Below are 24597 nucleotides of genomic sequence, written 5' to 3'. Positions count from 1 at the left end.
AGCTTCAACTACAAGGATTAGTGTTTTTAAAGCAATGTTCTATTAAAGGCTCCATGTTTCAACAATAAAATAATTTCCGAACATTCATTAATGACGTAACAGGGACCTTTACAGCTTATCCTGCCCAAGGCTGGGTGACATAAACAATATAAAAATAAAAAAAAACTGATCTGATAGAACATTTCCCCAATTAGAAATCAATTACTGGGATATGCTATATAAATAAACATTTACATATAAATATGCATTTGCATTTCTTGACAGCAAACAATCACATAAATACAGCTATTTCTTAATAATTATATGGCAGTCGTGTGTGTGTGTGTATGTGTGTGTGTGTGTGTAAGACTAATCACATGGTCCTGAAAATCACATTTTCAACAATCAAAATTAACTGCTGATTCAATTTTCATAGACGGTGTCTAATTAATTGTGATGTTCTCTTTTATTATCTTGAGGGAATTCATTCTTGTTTAAAATCCAGTTTCCTGATGTTAAACTTGCTCCATCTATAGTATGTTAATGTTCTGTAATGATATAAATGATGGACAGCGGTTTGTTTTAGCATTCCTTTTTTTGTAAATTTTCCGTATTTGGTTTTTGAGGTTAGAAAGCTGAGTTACATGTCAAAGAAGGAGGCAATTTAACTGTCCCTGAAGCAGTTTTTAAAAACCAAGTAATGCAAACCAGGCGTCTTAAGATTCTCCTCCTTGGAATCTTCACAAGGACTCTAGATGTACTGTAGATCTGTCTCCACCTCTTTTAGTTTGGATATAAGCGTAATGTTTAAGATACCCAGTCTAGCTCACTCCACAAAGCTACTATGACGAAATACGACTGTGGGTGACAGGTTTTTTAAGTCTCTGGCTTGAATATTGTCACAGCTCGTTCAAAGAAACTGTGGTTGGTAGAGGTTAAATTGTCAATTAAAAATTGCTGTGCAGCTGTTTGGGTTGGCAGACTGGTGAAGAGCAGTAGAGGAGGAGTGCTAAAGTCATGTTTTTGTTGTAGAATTTCTATTTGGATAACTCTGTATAGTTTCCCTCTGATAGCGTGATCGCCATACATGCCCAATTAAAGTCAGGAAAATAAACACTGAGTGCGACTGTGGAACCGTATTGTTGAAAGAATATGGATGAGGTGTGTAAAATACCTTGAAGTTGATGAAAATGGAAACTCTTAGTTGGATTTTTTCCTGCTGGTCCAACACACCCATCTACCACACATTCTCAGTGAGACTAATAAAGTCCATGCGTAGGAACTCTCTCCCTCATGTGAGGTCATTTTTGACGCACACGCTTTTACACATTATTATGCTGTGGGAATGAGATTTTGCAGTTGCCTTAGCAGTGAGATTTAGAGTTCAGTTGCTTAAGAGTGCAACATAAAATGGTCCACCCCCGCACTATATCCCCAGGCCCAGTGGCTGTGGTTGATCAAACCCTCTTACTCACTGTCTGCTGGACTTCCTTTCAGTCCACAGAAACATTTAGTTATAGAGAGCAAACAGTCCACTCTCTTCATGTAGTCAATGAAAAAGGAAAGAGCATAGCAGACAAAGTGGGACCACAGGAGGGTGCCACAGCTGGGAAATTAGCCTTGTTCAAGTCCCTTCAGCTCACATGGGGGAATCTCGCCAACTTCATGTCCCTCTTTCGTTTCAATCTTTGTTTTGGTCTCCTATCTCTGCCTCCTGCTCTTCCATCCTGCTGTTATTTCATTTTCACATTTCATTAAACCCCTAGTGTGCCTTTGTTATCAGTCTGGTATAACAAGGGGATTTTTCTGCAAATATATAGCTTGAAGTGTGCGTCAGTGAACAGTTCATCACACTGATGTTGATCACGCAGTGAAGGTTTTTGACTGAGAACTGTTGGAGTGTCAAACCATGGCACCAGACCACTAAGCTGTTTGGAGAGCTGTGCAGAAGTTGAGCCGTGGCACATCAGAGAGCCGAGAAGCTCGGCTGGTTGAGACGATAACTGTGCACCACAGAAGAGCTTGGAGTGGATTTGAGAGATGCCTTTGAACCCCTTGCAAGTTCCTCCCTGATCCCCCTTCCATCGCTCCTTCCCAAGAGTGTGGCTTTGTAAATAATGCCAGGCGTGATGTATAAGTGCCAGGGCACTCAGATCACAGGCCAGGCGTAATTCATTTTAATATAGCACTGCAGCATCTTGTATTTCACTGCGCTGACACAGTGAAAGTAGAAAAAGTGAAGACTGTCAAGATGAAATATTTGGTTGGCATAACATTGTAAGATGTTGAAATAACAAGAGGTGGAAAAAGTACTAAAATATTGTACTCAAGTAAAAGTACCAATACTTTGATGAAATAAACTTAGCACAAAAAGTAAGGAAATTTGTGTTTGGTAGATTATTTCTCTGTGGTAACAATGCTTTTTGGCAATACATCTTATACTGTTGGAAAGCCTGTTTAGTTCCCTTTCAAATGGTGCCCCATTTGTAAGGAACATGCATTTGTGGGATGAGCCCATGAAAAATTTGCCAAATCTTCTCTACCAATGCCAAACAGCTTATTCGGTCATTGACTCATTTGGTGGATTGGATGATTCTGCCTACGGCAGTTGGATTGTAGGGTCAAAGTGTGGAGAAGACGCCAAGAACGCTATGCTGATTGCTACCGATAGGGTAACACCTTTTGGTGGAGGCAGTGTGATGGTGTGGGGCGGCATCTCCCTCACTGGAAAAATGAGGCTTGTCATCATTAGAGGCAATCTCAATGCAGAGAGATATAGAGATGAGATTCTGCAACCAGTGGCAATCCCATATCTCCACAGTCTGGGACCGAACTCTATCCTCCAAGATGACAACACTCGCCTCCACAGGGCGGGGTTTATCAGCGACTACCTCCCAGAATGTGGGAGTGGAGAGGATGGAATGGCCTGCCAGCAGTCCTGACCTCGACCCCATTGAACACTTGTGGGATCAGCTTGGGCGTGCTGTTCATGCCAGAGTGACCAACACAACCACGTTGGCTGACTTGCGACAAATGCTGGTTGAAGAATGGGATGCCATCCCACAGCAGTGTGTGACCAGCATGAGGAGGAGGTGCCAGGCTGTTGTGCCTGTGTATGGTTCTTCTACACGCTACTGAGGCTCCTGTTTGTGAAATAAATAAATTTGTTAAATTGTCAATATGTCTTGTTTCTTCAAACTTCAATCATCCAATCCACCAAACACCAAACGAGTCAATGGCAGAATAAGATGTTTTGCATTGGCAGAGAAGATTTGGCAAATTTTTCATGGGCACAACCCACATACTCAGCGCTGCTGCTCATCCCACAAATGCATGTTCCTTACAAATGGGGCACCATTTGAAAGGGAACTAAACAGGCTTTCCAACGGTATAAGATTTATTGCCAAAAAGCATTGTTACCACAGAGAAATAATCTACCAAACATAAATTTCCTTACTTTTTGTGCTAAGTTTATTACTCAAGTACAAGTGAAATGACCTATCTGAAAAATTACTCAAGTAAAAGTATTAAGTAGTTCATTTAAAATGTACTTTTAAGTAAAAGTTACTTAGTTACATAAAAAAAAACTGTAAAAGAGGGCGGGGGGGCGATCTCTCCCATGTAGTGAAAATAGGACTTAAACAGTCTCTGAACTTTCGTCGCTCACCTGAGCCACCTCCATCTCGTTCTCAATCACCTACAGAAAGACTTGGCGTCTGGTAGGCAGCCTAGATCAGGGCCGGAGTGTGACTCCTTTTCAGCCCACTTTGCTTAACGAAAAATGTAATCAAAACCTTAGTATATAAGTCTGCAATAGCGCCTTGTTCTCTACAGCCTTGTAATTCAGTGTATTTTTGTAAAATATCACTATTTCCAAGTGTTGCTTCACAATGTAGATATATTAGAAAAGTTAACATCTTAACAACCCAGTGATGTTCAACAATATCAGAATCTATTTTCTGTGCAAATAACTAATCATAGATATCCAAAACTTGAAATTAAATAAAGAACAAGATACATTGTATTGCACTTTCTAATGACACCATAATCTGTTTTTTCCTTTTGAATAATATTTCATATAACTTTCTCTTCCCTTTCAGTCACTTTGTAAAAGGACTAGAAAGAACTAAAAAAAGGATAAAGGCATAATGGGTCACAAGTAATATTTGGGCATAAAAAGTGATTATATTGTAACTTAATCTGATCATGTTTGCTTGTTCACACTGTGATACAACAGCTTACAGTATATGTGGCAGTATACATGGCGGCTTCCACGGATGAGATGAGCGTAGCTATCGCGCAAGTTTTATCCAAATTAGAAAGTATTCCTTCATTGAAAGAAGAGCTGAAAACGGCCCTGGAGGCTTTTCTCGGAGGAAAAGAGGTTTTTGCTCTTCCCCCGACTGGTTTCGGCAAGAGTTTGATATATCGTTGATCTGATTGGTTGATTTGGCACCGTCTTCATTTGGCGTTTCGCTAAAAAAAGAAAGTTAATTTGGCCACGTCACTTTCTAGAGCTCTCCTTTTTAAATTGTCACCTTTTCAGTGCCGTTTTGCGCTTTCTATTACCTATTCAAAACAGCTTATTTTTGCTTGCGGTGGCATTCTCCAACAAGCACCAGTGACTGAAGTGTACGTGGACGGTTTGTTAGTTTTTTTTAGCAAGGTGCCGCCGTTGGAGGACTCAAAACATAAATACGTCATCATTAACCGTGCTGCACTCTGCGAGTGGGCTGCATGAATGTAGAGAACGCTGGGCTGCAAGACAAAAATAAATACTGGAAATACAAAGAATGGACTGTGAGTGCAGGCAGCCTAGGGACAGCATCTATGATATTCTACTATGATTTCAACCAGACCCTTACAACCAAAAAACCAGACCGGCCCACTGGGAATTCTCCCAGTGCTCTCTATTAGCCAATCCGGGCCTGGCCTAGATGCTGATCATTCGTCACTGTAGTAGTAGTTTTTCTTCCTTTCGGTTTTCGTTAGTCGAAGTAATTTTTTTTTACTCAGTAACGGATGGGATTTGTAATGTAGCGAAATACAATACTTAACTCAAAACGTAATCAAGTAAATTTTAAATTACCGATTTTAAAAACTACTTGAAAAATACAAAATGCACAACAAAACTACTCAATACAATAACGGGAGTAAATGTATTTTGTTACTTTCCACCTCTGGAAATAACTAGGTCAGTATGAGTGCCATCAAACCACATATAAACAAATGTTTTGTGTTTCTTAAGCAGCCTAAATTAGTTAATCATGTATCGCGTGAATGATGTGTACTTGATGCATTTCAACAGTAGATGTTTATGCAGAAGTGCCCTTCTACTAGTGTGTGTTGCTCTTTCATAACCATGCACATGTTCATATTAGTCCGAAGTGTAATGGGGCTTTAGCTGCGAGTTAGCACTCAGGTCGTTAACATGAACTCAGTTATGACTGTTGAGTCTCGTGGGGATGGTTCAAACCATGTTGTTCCTTCAGTCGGTCTCTTTTCACCCTCCCAACAGCCCTCTGTCCCCCCCCTCCCACACACACACACACACACACACACATACAATCCAGCTGAATCAACAGCTGCACCATCGCAGTGAGAGCCAGGAAACATGCCTCTGCTATGTTGATTGCTGCTGTGCTATAGTATAGTACAACCATCCAGACGTACACACACACACACACAGTCACGTGTGTTGAACACATGTGCTGTCTTTCAGGACATTGCCTTAATGATATCCTGTTTGATTTCACGTACAGCTCTGCACATATACCAGCTGCAAACCTCTAAGAACCTATCATCGTGTCAAGGTTGTGCCATGAAACTGATCAGAACCATGGTCATTTATGTATTTATTCATTTCAGAAAGGGTGGGGTGGCAGAGAAGAAAGGGTGGAACACTAAATGTATAGGTAACTTAATTTGTGCAAATATCTTGACCCATTTGAGAGGTATTTGCTAGCCCCTCCATAAAAATAAACGCCATCCACCCTTTAAAATGGTGTGTGGTCTGTCAGAAATCAGTCCCATCTGCACGACGCTGCCAAGAACAGCAACGCTGGACAGGAAACCGGTCTCTCTGAACAAGGCCCTTTCAGAGAAAGTTGATGAGGCATAGGCCATAAAGTTTGATAATTTTAGGAAAGTATAATTGGAGTTACTTCTGATATGATACGTTTGTCATATTTACTATAAGCTTTTACTTAACCGGTTTTCCACACAGCATGTTTCTACATAGTTTCTCAAAAAATGACTAAAAAGACATTTCCATTGTAAATTAGTGCTTTTAAATTAAACTGAACGTGTAAACAATCACTGCTCTGCCATTTACCCCCATATTGCCACTGTAATTCCAACAACCTCTGAGAGGTTATATATTTCTTTAGTGTGTGTGGTTTTAAATTGAATGCCTCCTCGACAAAATCCAGACACATCTGACATCGTCTTAGAAGACCAAGCAAAAAAAGAAATGGTGGAGGTAAAGGAATTTCTCCTTGTCACTGGGAACAGAGTGTCCTAATGTTGTTGTGATACATCCAGCTGTTGGTGGGAGCACGTGACTTCAGTTGAAAAGTTAGCATTTAGCTACAGGGTGTTTGTGATTTATTGTCCTTTACCAGACAACGATGGGAGGGTGAGCTAGTATGATACCCAGTAACATAGAACTCATCAGATGTTGGTTTCAGGCCTATATTTTATGTGAGTGAATAGAATATTATTATTATTATTATTATTGCAGCACTTGTGATAATATTGTAGACGGGAGGGGTGGGAAGGTTTCCAGTAGGATGAAATTAATGGGGGATTTCATTATTATCTTATATCATCATTAACATGCTGGATGCTAAAGCTGGAACTGTTTTCAGCTTAGTCACGTTAAATGATACCACAGAAGAATTCCTTACAAAAATAGTTGAGCAAGATCATCTGAAAAGAATTCTCCCTTTATTTTCAATGCACAAAATGATGCTACAATTCCTTTTGGTTCTGTGATTCACTCGATAGAGACTGTGAGTAAATGCAGAGCCACAAGTAGGAGAAATCATGAGAATAAATGGTAGGGTCTTTCTCTGCCGCTAGAATATGATAATGCACGAATATATAAAACTTGGTTCAAGAGCTTAGGAGAGAGACGGAATAATGCAGAATGTTGTTTTTCTGACACTAAATATTTTGATGAGTTCTTAATTTTCTGCTTAAATTTAAAACATTGAAAGCCTATAAAATAACTTTAGCTTTCTTTGATGAATCAACTAGAGCTTAATAACAGTTCAAACTGATTTGTTTCATCTTGCTCTGCCCGGGGTAGAATAGTGGCACCTCATTCTGTTGCTCCTTCAGGCTGTCCATTTTGGTATGTGATTATAGGATGTTGTAAAAAGTCATTGAGGCTTGAAAGGGCTCCTAGTCAACCATCATGGACTCTGAGTATGTAGCTGCAGAGTAAAAAAGACTGGCAGTCGATAAACTGTCAGAATTAGTTGTAAAGGATGCCAAACAGACCATGCTACTTCCAGGAGAGCATATGGAGGAATTTAAGCACTTCCCTTTTCGATTTGTGCACCAGTTCTTTAGGAGTACAGGCTGTAGTTATTATTTGGCAAGGAAAAATGGCAGATCTAATTTAAAAAAAAATGTTTGTTAAAAAAAAACTGCTGTGGCAGTGCTAATCAGCCTAACATCCTATTGGGGAGTGCTGATGGCTCTTAATGCACCCGCACTCCCATTTATGGCTCATTGCTTAATGCACTAGACCACCAAGGAATATTAAGTGCTGCTTATGTAATGGGTTGGAGCAGTCCTCAGGTACTTAATCACGTGGCTAAAGCTTTGAGAACTTTGAAAAATTCATATCTCGTCCAACCCGAAAACACAAACCCCTTGAAAGTATTAAAACAAACAAAGACCACAGGACCTTTGTGAAAACAAGAATGGCGCACATTGAGGACAGAGCCATTAGGAGAGAGCATGTCAGCTTCTCATTTTTTGGAAGGTTTGACGTTTTTTTTCCCTTGGTTTTTTTTCTTTTCTTTCACTAACATCAACCCTGGCAGGCAGTTCTCAAGGGGTTTGTTTGTGGATTTGTAGCCAGGAAGCCAAGCAAGGTGAACTTCCTTGTGTTTGAAAAGAGGAGCAGGAGGTTGGGTAATAGATTTCCCCAGATTGGAACGCTGACAGCATTTTGACCAGGTCCTTACACTTTTTTTTTTTTTTTTTTTTGGCTGCCTGCGTTTTTAATTTTTCTGTATCGATACACATGCTCCACGTTACAATGACGAGACTTGTGAAAGGGCTCTCACATGTGTACCAAAGCCAAATATTCATTTTATTTTGGTGGTGTTAGGGTGGGAGTATTTGGATGTTGAGCAGAAACAAATCAATGTCTGGAAACAAGCTTATATCATCAGATGTGTTTAAACCCACAGCTACTTTGACTTCTCTGGGTTCCATAACTTATAAAGAAGATTTTTTTTTTTTTGCCATTTTAACGTGCCTCACTTTTCATCATGCCAGGCTTTTTTTGGTAACTGCTGGATGTTAATAGCTTGTTTCATATGTTCTCTAAAGTCAACAAAATGAATGTGTGCTAGTACAGGAGAAGCAGTGAAGAGTTCCACACTTAAAGCTAAGCCAAAGCCACATTAAGACACTGACAAGAAATCTACATCGGTCCCATTTAATACTGACTAGAGCACAATGGATACTGGGTTTTCATGACCAATACTGGTACTAAAGTATTAAATAATAATGATCTGTGTGTGTGTGTGTGTGTGTGTGTGTGTGTGTGTGTTTTAAGCTAATGTCAGCTCTCGTTCACTCTGTTCCAGATCATGGATGAGACCCAAACGCAGATCGCCTGGCCGTCCAAACTAAAAATTGGAGCCAAGTCCAAAAAAGGTGATTTCTTTTTTTCTTTTCTTTCTTAGTAATCCCATATTCAAATTATTCTTATGTTGAATCTATGTACTGCTTACATTGTTTTTGCCTTGTGCGACTTGAGTATGTGGTGAATGATGGGCCTACACAATGTATGAATCTGATTTTGAAATAAAGATTTAACTTGCTGTGTATCAAAGTCCATAATTTCAGGCACAATTTTTCATGACTTTCCTAAAACTAAGTGCTAAACTAAACCCAATGTGTGAATGTTCAGTTACAACAAAGTTGTGTTAGCTTTTCATCTAAGAGAGGTTAATGATTATGAGTCGATGTTGTTTGAACCAGAAATGTGTTCTCAGGAAAGTCATTGGACTCAGATGGGCAAGAGGGAAGTATTTTAAGGTTGCACTAGCATTCATTATTAAAAAGTTAATTGAGAAGTTTGAAAAGATGAAAGCCAGAAACTTCATCTGCACTGAGGAATTTGTGATTCTGCTGTGGAGGCGGAGGGGTGGGAGTTGCTTGTATCGAAGCTCAGTCATTTATTGGCCGAGTTGTTCTAGCACTCTGTTACCAATAAAGATTATTACGGTTATTTAAAGCTGTTCCGGGAGGGGATGAGGCGGGGTTTGAGGGAGTAAGGTGGGGTTTGAGGAGAAGGTGTAGCTGTGTTCTTTGTTGTCCTCAGGGGAATTACCAGTGTGTGTCTTCAAGCCAGATGTGGAATCCAATGACATTATGTAACTTCCTCACTCCGTACAGAAAATAGTTGACAGGGTTACATCAGAATCTTTAACATTTTTCTCTCTAGATACTTGATCAACTGTAAGTCCTGGCAATCCATCACTGGCAGTTCATTCACAAAACCTGCCTCCAACACCACCTGGGAATGTTCTTCTGTGTACAAATATTTAAAATTCTGACCCATGACTTGTAGCCTGTCAGATTTTTCCTCTGTGTTTTGTAAACCAAGAGGAGCAGAGGGGAAGCATGTTGGCTAATCCCTTACAGTTATCTTATGAGCGAATGCATTTGTGGGAGAAGAGATGTGGAACTGACTGTGTGTTTCAACAACCTGAGCTCATTGGAGGGGAAGTGGAAGGGCACGATGGCTAAATAAAGAATATTATACATCTTACAGAGTCAACTGGCTTAACTTCTACTGGAGATGCCATACCTGGTGGTTAAAACCTCACAAAAGCCATCAGAAAAATTACTGGAGACAATGATCCACATTCCTTTAATCCCTTTCATTGAATATGACCAAAACAAAACTCACTTGCTCCGCCTTTAAAATAGCTGATGACGTAGTTGTTTTGTTGGTGCAGGGTAACAGGTTATTTTGAGTTACCCTAATCTAAAATCATACTGTTTTTAAGAATTTTGGATAACTCTTGTCTTTCATGTGTAGTCTGGAGTCGGTTACACTCAGAATAGCAGCAGATGTGAGGGGATTTGTGTGTTTGTAACCTCTCCTTGTACAGGGCCACACTATCAAAATGCCACCTCCTCTATTTCATTTATCATCTGCAGCTAGCTGTCCCTGCCACCTGCATACGTGTGATAAGGCGAGTTGTTAGCCTCTGGGACAAGCCATCATCGGCACACTGTTAGTGATTTAATACAGTGAGGAGCCATATCACTCTCACGAGATGGGTCTGCGTTGCAACTTTAGAGCTGTGCGACAGAATGGTCAATACTGTGCGATGGTTTAAAGCATGTTTTATTTCTAAAACTCTAAGATTTTTCTTCAATGTGTGTTGACCGTTTTAACAATTCCGCAGATGTTTTGAATGAGAAACACCAAGCAAAAAAGGACTTAATTCCCTTCATTTGTGTGGTATTTTCAAATGTAGTCCTCAGCTGGAAAAATGCTTTGGCTTTGCCAGCACGGAGCTCTGGGTCAAAAGGTTTCTTCTCTGTCAAGTGGAACTGTGTAAAATCTTTGTGACTGAAAACATTCACTTTGTGCAGCTGCAAGTCTACTGTTGTTTTTGTTTGCTTTCCCAGTTGTTGTGTGTGCCAAATTAAGACTTAAGGTGTTCATTCTTTATTCCACAATCAATCATCAAAAAAGAACATAGAGCACACTCCATTTCAAAAATGCGGGGGTGTTCTACATCACGACTGCAACACTCGTTTAGGCTGGTTAATGTTTGCCAGATGTGCAGTGCAGGTTAGACACGGGAAGAACCATACTCCCTCTAATGGTCAAAGTGGATGCCACAGGAGGAAGTGGAGGAACTTCTATTGTTCACATCAACGGCTGTATGATGGAAAAATTTCCTGGAACCAGTGTTGAGACTGTGTTACGTCTCTAACTGCTCTTTCTGCTCTTTTTCCTTTTTTTTCCTTGGTTTTGTTTTCCTCTCTCAGACTGCAGCTTGGTTTTTGTTTAGTTCCTACCCCTCAAGCCTTCTAAGAGCTGTTGTTACTCCATGAGATCTAGTATCTATTGTAGTGTGTTGAGGTTACCTGACCCCTGTGACACTCTAACAAGATCAGTGCTTGTTTGCTTGTACTCTATGGTGCCCATAGTTCCCAGTGCCTGTTAAACCGAGAGCTGAACCTCCTTCAGATACTTCTAAAAAACAAAAAAAAAGCTGAATTATGTTTTAACAAAGAGTTACTGAACAGAAAACATCTGAGAATAATAAAAATAATGTGGAGGAGGATCCCGACATTGCTGATGCATCCAACCCATGTTCTGCTGCTCTCTAAAGAAGACTGAGGTAATTTGCAGCTCCATGGAGAGTGTCTTGGTTTGGCTTTTGTGAATTTGTCATCATCAGAAACATTCTGTAATCTTCCCTTGTCATCACAAAAAAATGTCTGACCATTGTTTGTTAGGTGTTACCATTTCTGCACTGTTTATAGGATATTATTATTTTTTTTTTTACTCCCAAGCTCCTTGAAAGTCTAAACGCGCATCTGTGGGGTTCTCTACTTCAGTGAGTTGTGTCCGAAAACCATACTGTAAATCTGAGATACTGTAAATGTGTGTATGGGGAGGGGTATTCCTGGAAGGGGGCTTAGTCGACTTCCTGCTGTGCTCAGTGCAGTTAACACAGGGGCGATGGACCATGGGTGTGTAGTACATGCATGTGCACATTTGAATTAGTGAGTGTTCATGTGTTTTCACATTTGCGTTCTCCAGGGGTCCGGCATGCGGCAAAGCCAGATGTATGCTTACCCAACACTGCACAGACACAGCGTTAGCTTTGAATGGTTTCGGTATGCAGTGTTTGGTTATTTTAAGTATTTAGAGGCTGAGGAGGTCTCTGGAAGCACAGTTTACTCAAGCTATTAGGACCTTTACTTGCACGATCGTCTGTGTTCCCACTGAGTGTATTTACACAAGAATTTGAGGATGTTGCTGTTTCTGTTGCAGGCTCGTATCTAGTAATTTCTTGAGGAGACTGTATTGGTTCTGTGGGTGACAGCTGATAAAGTGCACATATAGACATGCTGAGTCATGTGCAACAAAGACAAATGCTGAAAAATGAGTTAATGTATATTTTGCAGTGATTATATGACGGAATGAGGTTCGGGACAATGAGGTGATAAGCATAACATTACTGTTATTTCTATTAAGGCTTAATTGCAGTAAAACAATTGTTGACACATCCATGTCATGTTTGGTTAAATGGATTTGACTTGTGTCCCACTCTCATGTTGTATTTCTTCCCTTTTCAGCACTGACACATGCACATCAAATTTCTCTCCCACTTTTAATGTTTCTCTTCTTTTTTTTTTCTCCCATCATTCCCTGCAGATCCACATATAAAGGTGTGCGGGAAGAGGGAGAATGTGAGGGAAGCCAAAGACAGAATTATGTCCGTTCTTGACACAAAGGTACAGTAAACATCTTTATCACAGTAAATATAGACTTGTGTGTAATTCTCTACCCATCTCCTCTTTCTCGCTCTTTGTGTGTCTTCTTTCTCGCTCTAACCTGGTGTTTAGTTGGATCGACTGTATTTTACCTTGGCTCTCCCACTGGTCCAAGTGACAGATTGCCCACAGCAGTGTGGTAGAAACTTGGCACTAATCTCTCCAGATACTTGCATCCAGAGCGCGCGCGTGTGTGTGTGAGGGTGTGCGTTATTGCCATGGCAACACAAGAAATAACATACCTGGGCGACTGCATTGTAGCACCCCCCCCAAAGACAGTCAATCATCCATGCACTTTGAACAGCCGCACATGATTGGCTTAGTTGTTTATAGCATCTCATCTGGCAGACACAGATATTTCCTAATATGATCAATTTCTTTTAATGTACTGCATATTTTGTTGCTCATTTGTCCATTTTTGAAATGGCTGCAGCATGTGAAACTGTTTAAAAAAGAGGGGACATTTTAAGTTTTGGGTGACTATTAAGATGGAGTAAAGTGGACAGATGCTGCACTGGCCTGAGTGAAGTATCATTTATAGTCTTAGTCTTGGTCCTCCTTGTTTGTTTATACACATTAAAATGTCCCATAACCATAAAAACAGCCAAATTGACTCAATCAGTGATTACTGTTATCTAGTTAAATAAGCTGTCTGTGGTGATAGTGGATACACTGTCATGCCTCAGGGACACTATGGACTGCAATAATTATAAACTTGCAATAAATGCAGTGCACGCAATTTACTTCATACAGTTTAATATTTGGTCAACCTTCTGTAATTTCTGTCATTTCTACCTTTGTTATTTAGTGCCTTTATAATAATAGATAACATTATGTAATAAGACTGAGCTATTGCAAGCATTATCAATCATCATTTCACCGCAGCGCTCTCTTTTCTGCTTATTAGAGTAACAGGGTAACTCTGAAGATGGACGTCTCCCACACAGAGCACTCCCACGTTATTGGCAAAGGTGGCAACAACATCAAGAGGGTGATGGAGGAGACAGGGTGCCACATCCATTTCCCAGACTCTAACAGGAACAACCAGGCAGAGAAAAGCAACCAGGTTTGTGAGGCTACAACATAGATTTACACTGAGCAGTCTGACTGAGGCATGAGAGATAGATGGGTGGTACAAGCTGTTTACTGCCGGCCGATCAAAGAGTTTGCCTCATCAAATATTTTGCATTAATCTCTTGAACCACAACATTGCATGATTGATGTTTTGAGTGTAAGTGTATTGAATTCTGCTGCCTTTGTGTGTTTACCATCATCACCCCTCCACGATTTATTTTCTTCAGTAGCAGCTTCAGTTGTTCTAAATAGCTTTTTGATCTGTGCATGCAGCCCTCTGGTCCATTTATTAACTGTCACAGGGTCCCTGGCTGGACAGGTTGCAGAGAGTTGGTCCAGCTGGCTGTTTTGATTGGCCTACCCAGAGGAAGCCGGTGTGTTTTGGCTGGACTCACCATAGAAGAGCAGTAGGATCCTGCTGTAATTACCATTAAAGTGTATGAGGAGTTCAGCAGAGCACACTGCCATGCACGGCATTAGATTTCCATTTTTGCCAAGTCTACAGTGCACCTGGCAAGTTCATTTATTTTTAAAGGTCTACTTCACTGATTTCAACCTTATCACTGTGGAGATTTGCATAGTAAGGTATGCCTATGGTGTGTAGACCATTAAACTTGTCAGTACTCTGCATAACCCCCCCAGTCTTACTCTGATGATGCAAGTACAGGCTCAACAGCCCTTAAACTGTCTCTTTTTCTGGTTTTAAAAGCTTACTGACAGCAGCAGAGCCTTTGAGATACAAAGCATGTTAAAAGTGCAGTGGTGTTGATAAGCAGATATAAACAACTGTAAAAATCAATAAAGTGGCTACTTAACCTTTCCTTCCCACTGGAGCTGGTAGAATTCAGGATATTGTTCAAGCACACTTCAGCAAGGCAGATGTTTGCTTACATGAGGCTTAACAATGGTTTTCATTTTTAAAGATATAATTGCTGCTCACAGCACTACCTTGCCCCATGTGTGTTTTGGATCAGTACTCGGTTTGGTCCACAATGTTGAGCAGGTGCCTAAGAAAATCTGATGAGGTTATTTATCATTTTTCTGTTTTTTTTCTTAACTTAATCTGGCCTTTCATTTTCGCAGTATTAAAGAAACCGTTACTTCAATTGTGAAGGCCATTTTTCTAATCACATGTTAGATATTAACTGTAAAGATGTGGTTCAAGAATATTAAACATGAACTACAAATATGTCACAAAAGGGAGTAGGTTTCAGTTTAGAGGAAGCCTTTAAACTTTTGCTGCTTTCATAATGTATGTTTTAGATTTTCCTTTCGACATTGAAATAAAGTGCATCTGTATGCGATGATCGGAGCCATTATTTGTCTTGGATTGGGCTAACTGACTTACATATGTTACTTTTTATTGTAAACAGGTGTCCATCGCAGGGCAGCCAGGAGGAGTGGAGGCAGCTCGAGTAAAAATAAGGGTAAGTTGGAACCTAGGTGCATTTGTTTTTAAATATTGTAAGTGTTAAATACCCATTCCCTGTAGGCTTTTAAGTTTGTTGTTTTGACCTTCATGGAGCACGGCGACTTTCTGACAGTCGCAATTGATTTCAGTATTGATCAACTTTTACTTTGGGGGAAAAAAGCACATATGGCTGGCTCACTTTGCACACACAACCCTGTTGAGCTTGTGAGCAGTTTCCTGCCACTTCGAGATGGGAGGTAGAGTTGACCTCTCATTCAGGAAATATTGATTGTTTATACTTTTGATGTATAACTGCATGGCAAAATAATACAAGCAGCAGAGAAGAGGGGATGCTGCTTGGCTTCAGTGTGACAGTTTAATTACAGGAAAGCATTTGATAAAAAACCTGTGATTAACACATTTGTGGACTGCTGCTGTTAGCCTGCTAGCCACGCTAGCTCCTGCAGTTTATGTTTACTATTCCACCCCACTATTTCCTGGTCCCCCTGCCTTTGCCCACACTCGTATGGCGAATTTCACTATGGAGCTTCAGAGTGTCCGTTTCCTGCTCTTACATTAAACCACTCCATCCATGCCCAACATGACTAACCCCCTCCAGCTCATGTGTTAGTCTGAAATCCTGTAGTAGTTTACTGTATACTACATCACTTAAAACAGTTACTTCCTCCACAAACAAAACATCAGACTCATTACAGCCAAGTTATCTACCTAATCCTACCAATGGAAGAGCTCCAGTGTGACTGCGCTTCTTCTACACCGCAAGCACCATTCCTAACCTATTCCTAGACCACTTCCCTGGAACAATTGTAAAATACAAGCGTGAGCCTCAGCCCCTTCATCATTTTCTAGCCTTTCTTCATCTTCAGTTTCATTCTGACTGAAAGCCCGACCTCTATCCTCAGCTCTGTGGGCGGAGAACCTCTATGCTCGTGTGAAGTGTTACATCCCTGAACTTTTGCTGTATTTCAACACCACAGCAGTTGTCTACAGTGGGCACGTTCCTCCACTATGGACTGCCCAAAACTAACAAGGCTTGTGTGTGCATGTGAGAATGACTGACTGAGTGAGTGAAGTTTGTGTGTGATTGAGAGAGAGAGAGAGAGAAAGGAGAAGTTCATGTTGGATATTTTTGCAGTGTGTGTTGGCAAATGTTGGCATGTATGTATACTTATACTTCTCCGTGCTTAGTGGTTGTTTTCATAAGCAGCAAGCCTCAACCCAGATCATCTACTTCTTTTGCTATGGGTGAAAAAAGGATAATCAAACTTAACCATAGCAGTGTTGTACAAAGAGGTTTATAATATAAGCTGTAGAGAACCACAAATTGTTCCAGCCTCCAAAGAACACACAGTCAGCGGATGACGAGGGTGGATCAAAAGACAGGTTTCCCTCTCTGTCAACTTCTGGCTTCTTCTGATGGAACCTGACCTTGATATTCACCTCATCCCATGATACCCAAATACGTTCTATGCTGTTCCATTAAACACTCAATACTCATGCTAGCATAGCTTTAATTATGTATGAGCTACATCACTTAACCTGGAGGCAATTTCTTCCAATGCATCAAGGCAAAGTAGCATGTGGAAGATATTTTCTTTCATCTAATTGTTGCACTTTGTCCACTTTATCAGTACTGACAACTGACTGACTACAAACCATCATTATCATCATCCAATCATAATATACAGTGTATTTATTCACAAATAAAATGTATGCACAGTAGTGGAAGGATTATAAATCCTTTTTTTAGCCAAAGTGCCATTATTTTCAAATGGCAGTTATCTCATTTTTCACCAGTTTTGCTTTAAAGGAATAGAATAACATTTTGGGAAATACGCTAATTTGCTTACTTGATGAGAGTTAGGAGAGAAGATTTATACCAATCTCATTTTAGCCGTTAAATATGAGGCTAGAGACAGATAGCTTAGCATAAAGACTGGACAGCTAGCCTGGCTCTGTTCAAAGGTAAAAGAAAACCGCCTATCATCACCTCTATAAAATAGGAGTGTGAAAAGACAAGTCTTTGTTTTAACCTGTAAAACGCTAACTTCAGGTTAAAAAAAAAAAAAAAAAAAGGGTCTCCTGGCTTCAGCTTCATATTGAATGGACAAATATGCGAGTGGTATAGAACTTCTCATCTAACTCATTTTGAAATTTTCCTCATTTAAATCTGTTTTAAAAAGAGGAATGAGGGGAATTTTTGAAGGTGGTATTGTGTCGTAATTGAAGCACCACACTGTAAAATGAGAGAGGGTTTATTCTAGTTTCTTGACCCCCTACTGTTGAGGTCGCCAGTGCATAACAATAATCAGTATGCTGCGTTTGTGGTTCTGGGTGGCCTTTAGACCACATCCTCTCCCATCTCCTCTGAAACCAGTGGCTGGGGTTGTGCCCCTCTCCCTGTGGTGCATTAGCGATGAATGTAATGTCCCTAACATTCAGACATACTACAATGGATTTGTAAAGTCTACTGTATTTCTGAGGCCTTCTTGGGTGGAGATATGTTTTGAGTCTGTAACAAGTCGGTTGTTGAGGTGATGGATTCTCGGGGGATTTCTTGGAGCTTTCAGAGGTGGAGCTGACAGGCAGGTGATGAAAGGTCTGGCCAGTTGCTTTACCTCGAAGATATTTAAATTTTTCTTCATCTCTCACCCTTATGTCAGGAGAACTCAGGCTTTTTCAACAGATTGAATACATGTGAAATTCATATCTGCCAGGTAGACGTTTTGAAAAAAGCTGAGGTCAGCTCCACCATAAAAACCAGTCTATTCTTCATTCAGTGCCTGACTCCTGCTGCTCTGCTTGTCCTCTCTTGCATTTCCCTCAGTACTGACCTGAATTTCTCAAGCCCTCTGAGAGCGAGTGCTGAAACGTGATATAAATGTAAGGCCAAGCGCATATGGGACTGATCAGGGATGCATTTCTTTGGTCAGAGCAATTCATGCTGCTTGCCCTTCACTGGCAGCCAAAACCATAGTGGCGCCCTGCCCAAGAGTCAGTGTTTGGATAACACTTTGTGTGTGTGTGTGTGTGTGTGTGTGTGTGTGTGTGTATTCATTCTCTTTTTTGTGAGTGTGTGTACATTCCCTTAGTTTGTGTGTAAGGGCGTGTGCCTGTGTGATTTCTCTCCCATGCATGCATAAGTATGTGTATGCATGAAGAGAGGCCCTTCCTGTCTGCATCTATTTTGTTTGAATGAGTGCTGTGATACTAATGACAAGAGCTGATGTTTGTTCCTGTGGTTTGATGCAATGACTTGAAATTAATGTATGTGAATGAGCAGGCTATAGACCACTGATGCTTTGCAGAATTTATAAACAACTGTAACCATAATGTTTAAATCTGAAGCATACTTCATCTAACAAAGGGCTTCTCTCTTATTGCTGGCACTGCTCACCTCATTTTGATTAACTTCTATTTATTTGAGCTGACAGATTTACATTCCAAGTTTTGCCACCTTCTGCTAAAATAGCTGTTATGTCTGTGAGTCAATTCACATAAGTCTGCACTATGTTAAGAAATCTGTGTTTTTATTTGGTGTCCAAATAGTCTTAATTGGTCTGAATGACAGCACAATGTGATACAAGCCACTATGGAGTCACTGTTTATGATTTTGACGAAATCTGCCACAACATGTTTTATTTCCCTATTTCATGGGAGCAGCAGTGGCAGCATAAGGATGACCTATCCAACTTTTTTGCATTATTTTAGCATGGTGGTGGTTTTCTATTATTTCACTTTCTTTTTCCTCCTCTCCTTCCGTCCCTCCATATTGCAGGAGCTGCTCCCTCTTGTGCTGTCTTTTGAGCTTCCCGCCATCATGCAGTCTGACCCCAACTCCCCCGCCGTGCAGCACATCTCACAGACCTACAACCTCACAGTGTCCTTCAAGCCCCCGACTCGTCTCTATCGGGCCACCGGTGTGGTTCGCGGCTCACAGAATAACACCAACGCCGTCAAGGTGAGGAGGGTCTCGCAATTTTAAAGTGAATTTTGGTTGAAGGTGTTGAATAGTTGAGTGAACGGGATGATCAGTGCCCAAAACACAAATACAATACATTTATAAATATGAAATAAAAAGCAGCAAATCTTCACATTTTAGAAGCTGTGACTTGAACGATTATTCAATCAAGTAAAAATTGTTGGCAATTCATTTTCTGTAAATTAACTAATTGTTTCAGTATTAGATTAAATTCCATTTAAGCCCACAGCTTCAGTACTAATTGAACAACTTAGTCACTGTTTATTTCGGTATTGATTCTCTAATTTATTTTAGAGAAAACTGTCTGTCTTCTGTTGAAATATTACCAGCGATATAAATATAAATTCTTTTCTCTCATTAAATTGGAGGGAAATTGTGAAGAGACCAAATCATAAAGGTCATAGGTTCAACCCTCCCAACAGCCAGCGTGTGTCGTGTTAAAGTTGCTTGAATAACTAACCAAACCCCAACCTGTGCACTCCTTGTCAGTATTTCAGTGTAACAACATTTGAGTTAGTACTCCATTCTTCTCCACCCATTCAAATGTTGACCCACAGACCAAGAAAAGGTTTCCAGAGCTACACCATGTCGAGACCCACCAACACTGTCAGCGTTTCTCACTTTTCTTGTTTTAAGTGCCTCAATACTTTCAGCACCACACGGGCAAGAGATTGCTGAGAGATGTTTGGTTGCTTGAACTGGACAGCTGCTGGTTCAGCTCTCCGGTAGGAGGGAGACACTGCCCCACTACTGTACCAGCAACTCCAAAAGTCTCTCCTGAGTTCAATTTTTTTTTTAACTGAGTTAGGAGTTTCTTACTGTGCTTCCACCCTGCAGCTTGTTTATGTATAAACATACTCTCTCTCTCTCTCTCTCTCTCTCTCTCTCTCTATATATATATATATATATATATATATATATATATATATATATATATATATAAATAAAATACACACACAGAGAGAGATGCACTTCCTCAATTGGCATCTGAGTTGTGGTTATTCAAAGCCTGCCAATAAGTCTTTTCATCAAGTGGTGCCAACTTACTTTTCCAATACAGAGCCTCTACTAACAATATTGAGCTTAGTTCTGTTTGCCAGTGAATGCATTTGACAAATATGAATCCCTCCATTTATTTATTCATGTATGCTTGAGCACTTCAATTTGGATGTTGCATGCTAGTGTGCATTTGTGCACATTTACTGTGTTCTGTGTATGGTTATATGTGTACATGTATAAATGCAGAAGCACGGGCCCTGAGTGTGTGGTGGGTCTGAGGGGTTGGTTTGGATTGGGAAGCATGCCAGATGAAGGCTAGAGGATTAGAGGAATATGTGTGCTATGCTATTTAGTGGTGTGAGACCCATGGAGCACCTTTGAGGATTGCTCAAACTGTTGTGGATTGTTATGCTGGCCGCAGTGTGTGGATTTTATGCACACTGAAAATGACTTTACTGTATGACTTTACTGGGCCAAGTGATGGCTTGCAGAGGCATAGCAGAGACAGTGAGGAATAAGACTGTTCAACAGGCCAGCAGATGCAGTGGAAAATACAATAGTTTCCTTTTGGTTATGTAAAAAACACTGGTGTTTTCTGTGGGAAATGGGCAACATGGCTCCACTGCTTTCCTCGTTAATGATGAGTTTATGTGGGCTGGCTATTGCTCTAAATTAAATATTGTTCCAGCTTTTTTGTCAATTCTTTGATGTGATTTCATTTGTATGGTTTGATATTCTTGAGAAGTCAGTAAATTGTCCACTTTATTCTTTGTTTTATGGTTGGTAGAATTAACTTTTACACCCATGGGGCATCTTCTCCTACAATTAGCATGCATCCAAAACGAGATGACAAACTCTTTTTTTTTTATATTTACACTCACTATTATGCTGTACACGGGTTTGAATTATTTATCAAGCACAAATGCCAAACACTTGCTTGTTCCAGCTTCTCAAATGTGAGGATTTATCCAAAAATGATCAACAGATGAATTCCCTGATAGCATGAATGTTAAAGTTGTCATGTAAAATATCATTGAAGTAAATATTTACTTCTAATCATGCCATGCTGGTGGCCTTGCTCAATGGATGGCAATGTCAGGCGGTCCACCACTTTGGTCCACACTTAATTATCTCAACAACACAGACTTCGGTGACATTAGCATTTAGCTCAAAGCTCCACTGTACTTATGCTTCACAGAGTCACTAGAATTAATGTAGACTCTTAGTCTTATCATATTATCTTGTATCTTTTCTTTATATATTCATATATTACCTGTTACATTACCTTGTCATCTTTGTTTCCTCAGAGGGGCACAGCTCTACTGTTGGAGCACCTGGCTGGTAGCCTGGCAAGCACCATCTCAGTCACCACCCACCTGGACATCGCACCCCAGCACCACCTATTCATGAAGGGCCGCAATGGCAGCAACATAAAGCACATCACCCAGCGAACGGGTTCCCAGATCCACTTCCCTGACCCCAACAGCCCCCAGAAGAAATCCACAGTCTACATTCAGGGTACCATTGAATCGGTCTGCCTGGCACGGCAGTACCTAATGGTGTGTACCTTGTGTTTTGTTTGACTTCCACTGGTTAAAACAAATTACTTTAAACTGCTAAGCTTTATTTTGGGGGTTAAGGGATGACATTGGCAATAGATTATTTACATATTCAGACTCCACATTCTGTGTGGTAGCTATAATGGGTGCCATTGTTTCACTAACATCATGGTATGTGTGAATGATGCGTGGGTTTTGATATGGGGTTTAAGAAGTAGACCATGATTGCCTTTGGGGGTTTTGAATAGCCTTGGGAGAGATTTGCTTGGCTCTGCTCCTGCTGCTGAAACGTCCAGTTATACAACAATCTGTAGCTGACTCAAGGTTAGCCTGCATGATTTATAGCCACATACCTGCATGTGAGTTGGACACACACATTTGCATCAGCTTGGCTTTAGTTTTTAACGTTGTGGCTGTATACAGATTATTCTTGGTGTTAATGGTAATGGTTTGGCTTCCATATACAGTAGATGTTGGTGGATTTAAGTTTCAGCTCAGTCTGTAATTCAGAGGTCATCACATTACTGTTTTTTTGGACCAGGAGGAAGCGCCTCAAATTTAAATATCTGTTGGTTTAAAATGCTTTGTGGTCATTCTTGCCTGGTTGCTTGTGACAGCTGAGGCTACCCTTATCTGAATTACTTAGGAATATAATCAGAAGTCTGTTTCAAAAATGTGTAAAAGCGATGGCTGTTTAATTACTATTGGCTAAAAGCGTTTGCTGAGCTGGTGCATATAAGACATCTCAACTGTAAACAGCTTTGGCTTTCTGTTTGGAGATCCATAATGTGGGCCAGTAATTATGCCAGAGCTGTCTTCTCTTTGTCTGCGGTCTCCAATTTGGCCCCTAAGACATTTAGCAAATGTCAAAGTTGCTGCAGTGGCTAAACATGACTTTCTCTTGGTCTGGACACACAAGAGGGAGCCTCTCACTGTCTGTTTGTCTGAGTGAGGCTGTAAAAAAGCCAAATAATTTATGAGAGAAGAGTTCAAGAGGAGAGGAGAAGCATAGAAAGCAGGGGATGGGAGAGGACTTTGAGAAAGAAGAGGAGGGGATAAAGAGGAGTAGCTCTGAAAGTAGAAGAGTGGACATACAGGGGAGAGTGAGGAGTCCTGCTCTCAGTTGTGTACTGTGTGATTTGGCCTCTTCCAGCCAGACTGTAGATTACAGCTCCATTCTCAGGTCCTGTCAGAGCCAGCCTGGCCTCTATACTCTGCTGCTAATTACACCCACTCACAATAGGAGCACAGTCCAGCAGTCGGCCCAAAATATAGATGTCTGTGGTGCTTGTGGTGGTGATCATGCAAAACAGATTGCTCTTGGCGGAATTTCCCAAGCTCTGTGTGGGATGAATCCAGCAATGAATCTTGTATTTATTGGTATGCCTAACATGTAGGTCAACAAATGGTATACTATAAAGGAACATTTACTACTGTTATGAGAAATGGCATATAATATAGGAGCACAGATATGTTATAGTATACTAGCAAGGCTCTGAAAGATATTAGTATGCAGCTGACATAAGAAAACAATATGTTGCTGATATACTTTAAATTTTGTGTTTGCTCCGCAGGGCTGCTTACCTCTGGTATTAATGTTTGACATTAAAGAGGACATTGAGGTGGAGCCCCAGTGTATCACAGCACTAATGGAGCAGCTGGATGTCTTCATCAGTATCAAACCCAAACCAAAACAGCCCAGCAAGGTATGACACCAGGCTTAAACTCACACAGCATGAAGAGGGGATTTCGAGCCATGCTAGTGGTATGGCTCTAGGGATAGTGGTACACGCTATGGCTCTAGGGAAAGGGAGGTCAGTCAATCCCTTTGATTCAGACTGAAATATATTGATGACTATTTGATGGTTTCCTCTGAAATTTTGTACAGACATTTATGGTGCCTTGAGGATGAATCCAAATAACATTGGTGATCCTGACTTTTCATGTAGCGTCATCAGTTCAAAATATAAATGTGTCCGATATTTTATTGTATCTTTATTTATATATATATATATATATATATATATATATATATATATATATATATATATATATATATATATATATATATATTAGGGCTGTCAAAATAACGCGTGAAAAAAAATTAACGCAGATTAATCCATTCCATATTGACGTTTGCATACAGACGAAAATCTGGTGCCACTGATATGTCTGCGCTTCTCTCTGCTGCTCTGAAACAGATGTTACAGGAAACACAAACCCCGCTGCACGTGACGCTAGTTAACACTATACTCAACAGCAGCTAACGTTAGCCTACCGCTAGCTAGTAGCTGGATTAAACACGGTTAAAATGCTGACAGCTAACGCTAAATGGTGTAAAGTGTGACTGTTTTACTGTAGAGGATTCAACACTGGGATGTAACAATCTGTAGCTGCCGTCGGAGAAACAACACAGACGGTGCGTTCAATGAAACTGGTAAACTACAGCCTCGTGGTGCATTTGAAGTTAATGTAAATGTCCTTTTCCTATCTGGTTGTTGTTTTTGTCGTTCAACAGCAATTTACTAGTGAAATAAGTTATACATTATTATTAAATCATTTAATTTTGACCATATGGCCTTAGCAATAAACAAGCCATTCTTTAATGTCACCAACTGTTGTTTAGTACCCTTTTTTTTTTTTTCTTTTTTCTTAAAAAGTATCGGTTCAGGCACCATTAATTATGTATGCGATTAATTAATCACAGAGTATGTAATTAATTAGATTACATTTTTTAATCGATTGACAGCATATATATATATAGCACAAATGCCACATACCACAGCATTTATAGC

General features: G+C 40.3%; 1 protein-coding gene across 1 annotated transcript in view; it reads left to right on the top strand.

Annotated features, from left to right (window-relative positions):
* Window positions 1–24597, top strand: part of bicc1a (BicC family RNA binding protein 1a) — a 65706-nt gene that overhangs the window by 27764 nt on the left and 13345 nt on the right. Inside the window, exons 3-9 of the mRNA XM_078273038.1 lie at window positions 8811–8880; window positions 12638–12717; window positions 13664–13822; window positions 15204–15257; window positions 19041–19223; window positions 21551–21802; window positions 23377–23508. Coding sequence (XP_078129164.1) covers window positions 8811–8880; window positions 12638–12717; window positions 13664–13822; window positions 15204–15257; window positions 19041–19223; window positions 21551–21802; window positions 23377–23508 — 930 coding nt within the window. The remainder of the gene's footprint in view (window positions 1–8810; window positions 8881–12637; window positions 12718–13663; window positions 13823–15203; window positions 15258–19040; window positions 19224–21550; window positions 21803–23376; window positions 23509–24597) is intronic.

The sequence above is a fragment of the Sander vitreus genome, chromosome 17 (genome assembly GCF_031162955.1).
Source record: "Sander vitreus isolate 19-12246 chromosome 17, sanVit1, whole genome shotgun sequence".
Lineage (NCBI taxonomy): Eukaryota > Metazoa > Chordata > Actinopteri > Perciformes > Percidae > Sander > Sander vitreus.
This window is presented reverse-complemented; position numbering and strand designations above follow the sequence as displayed.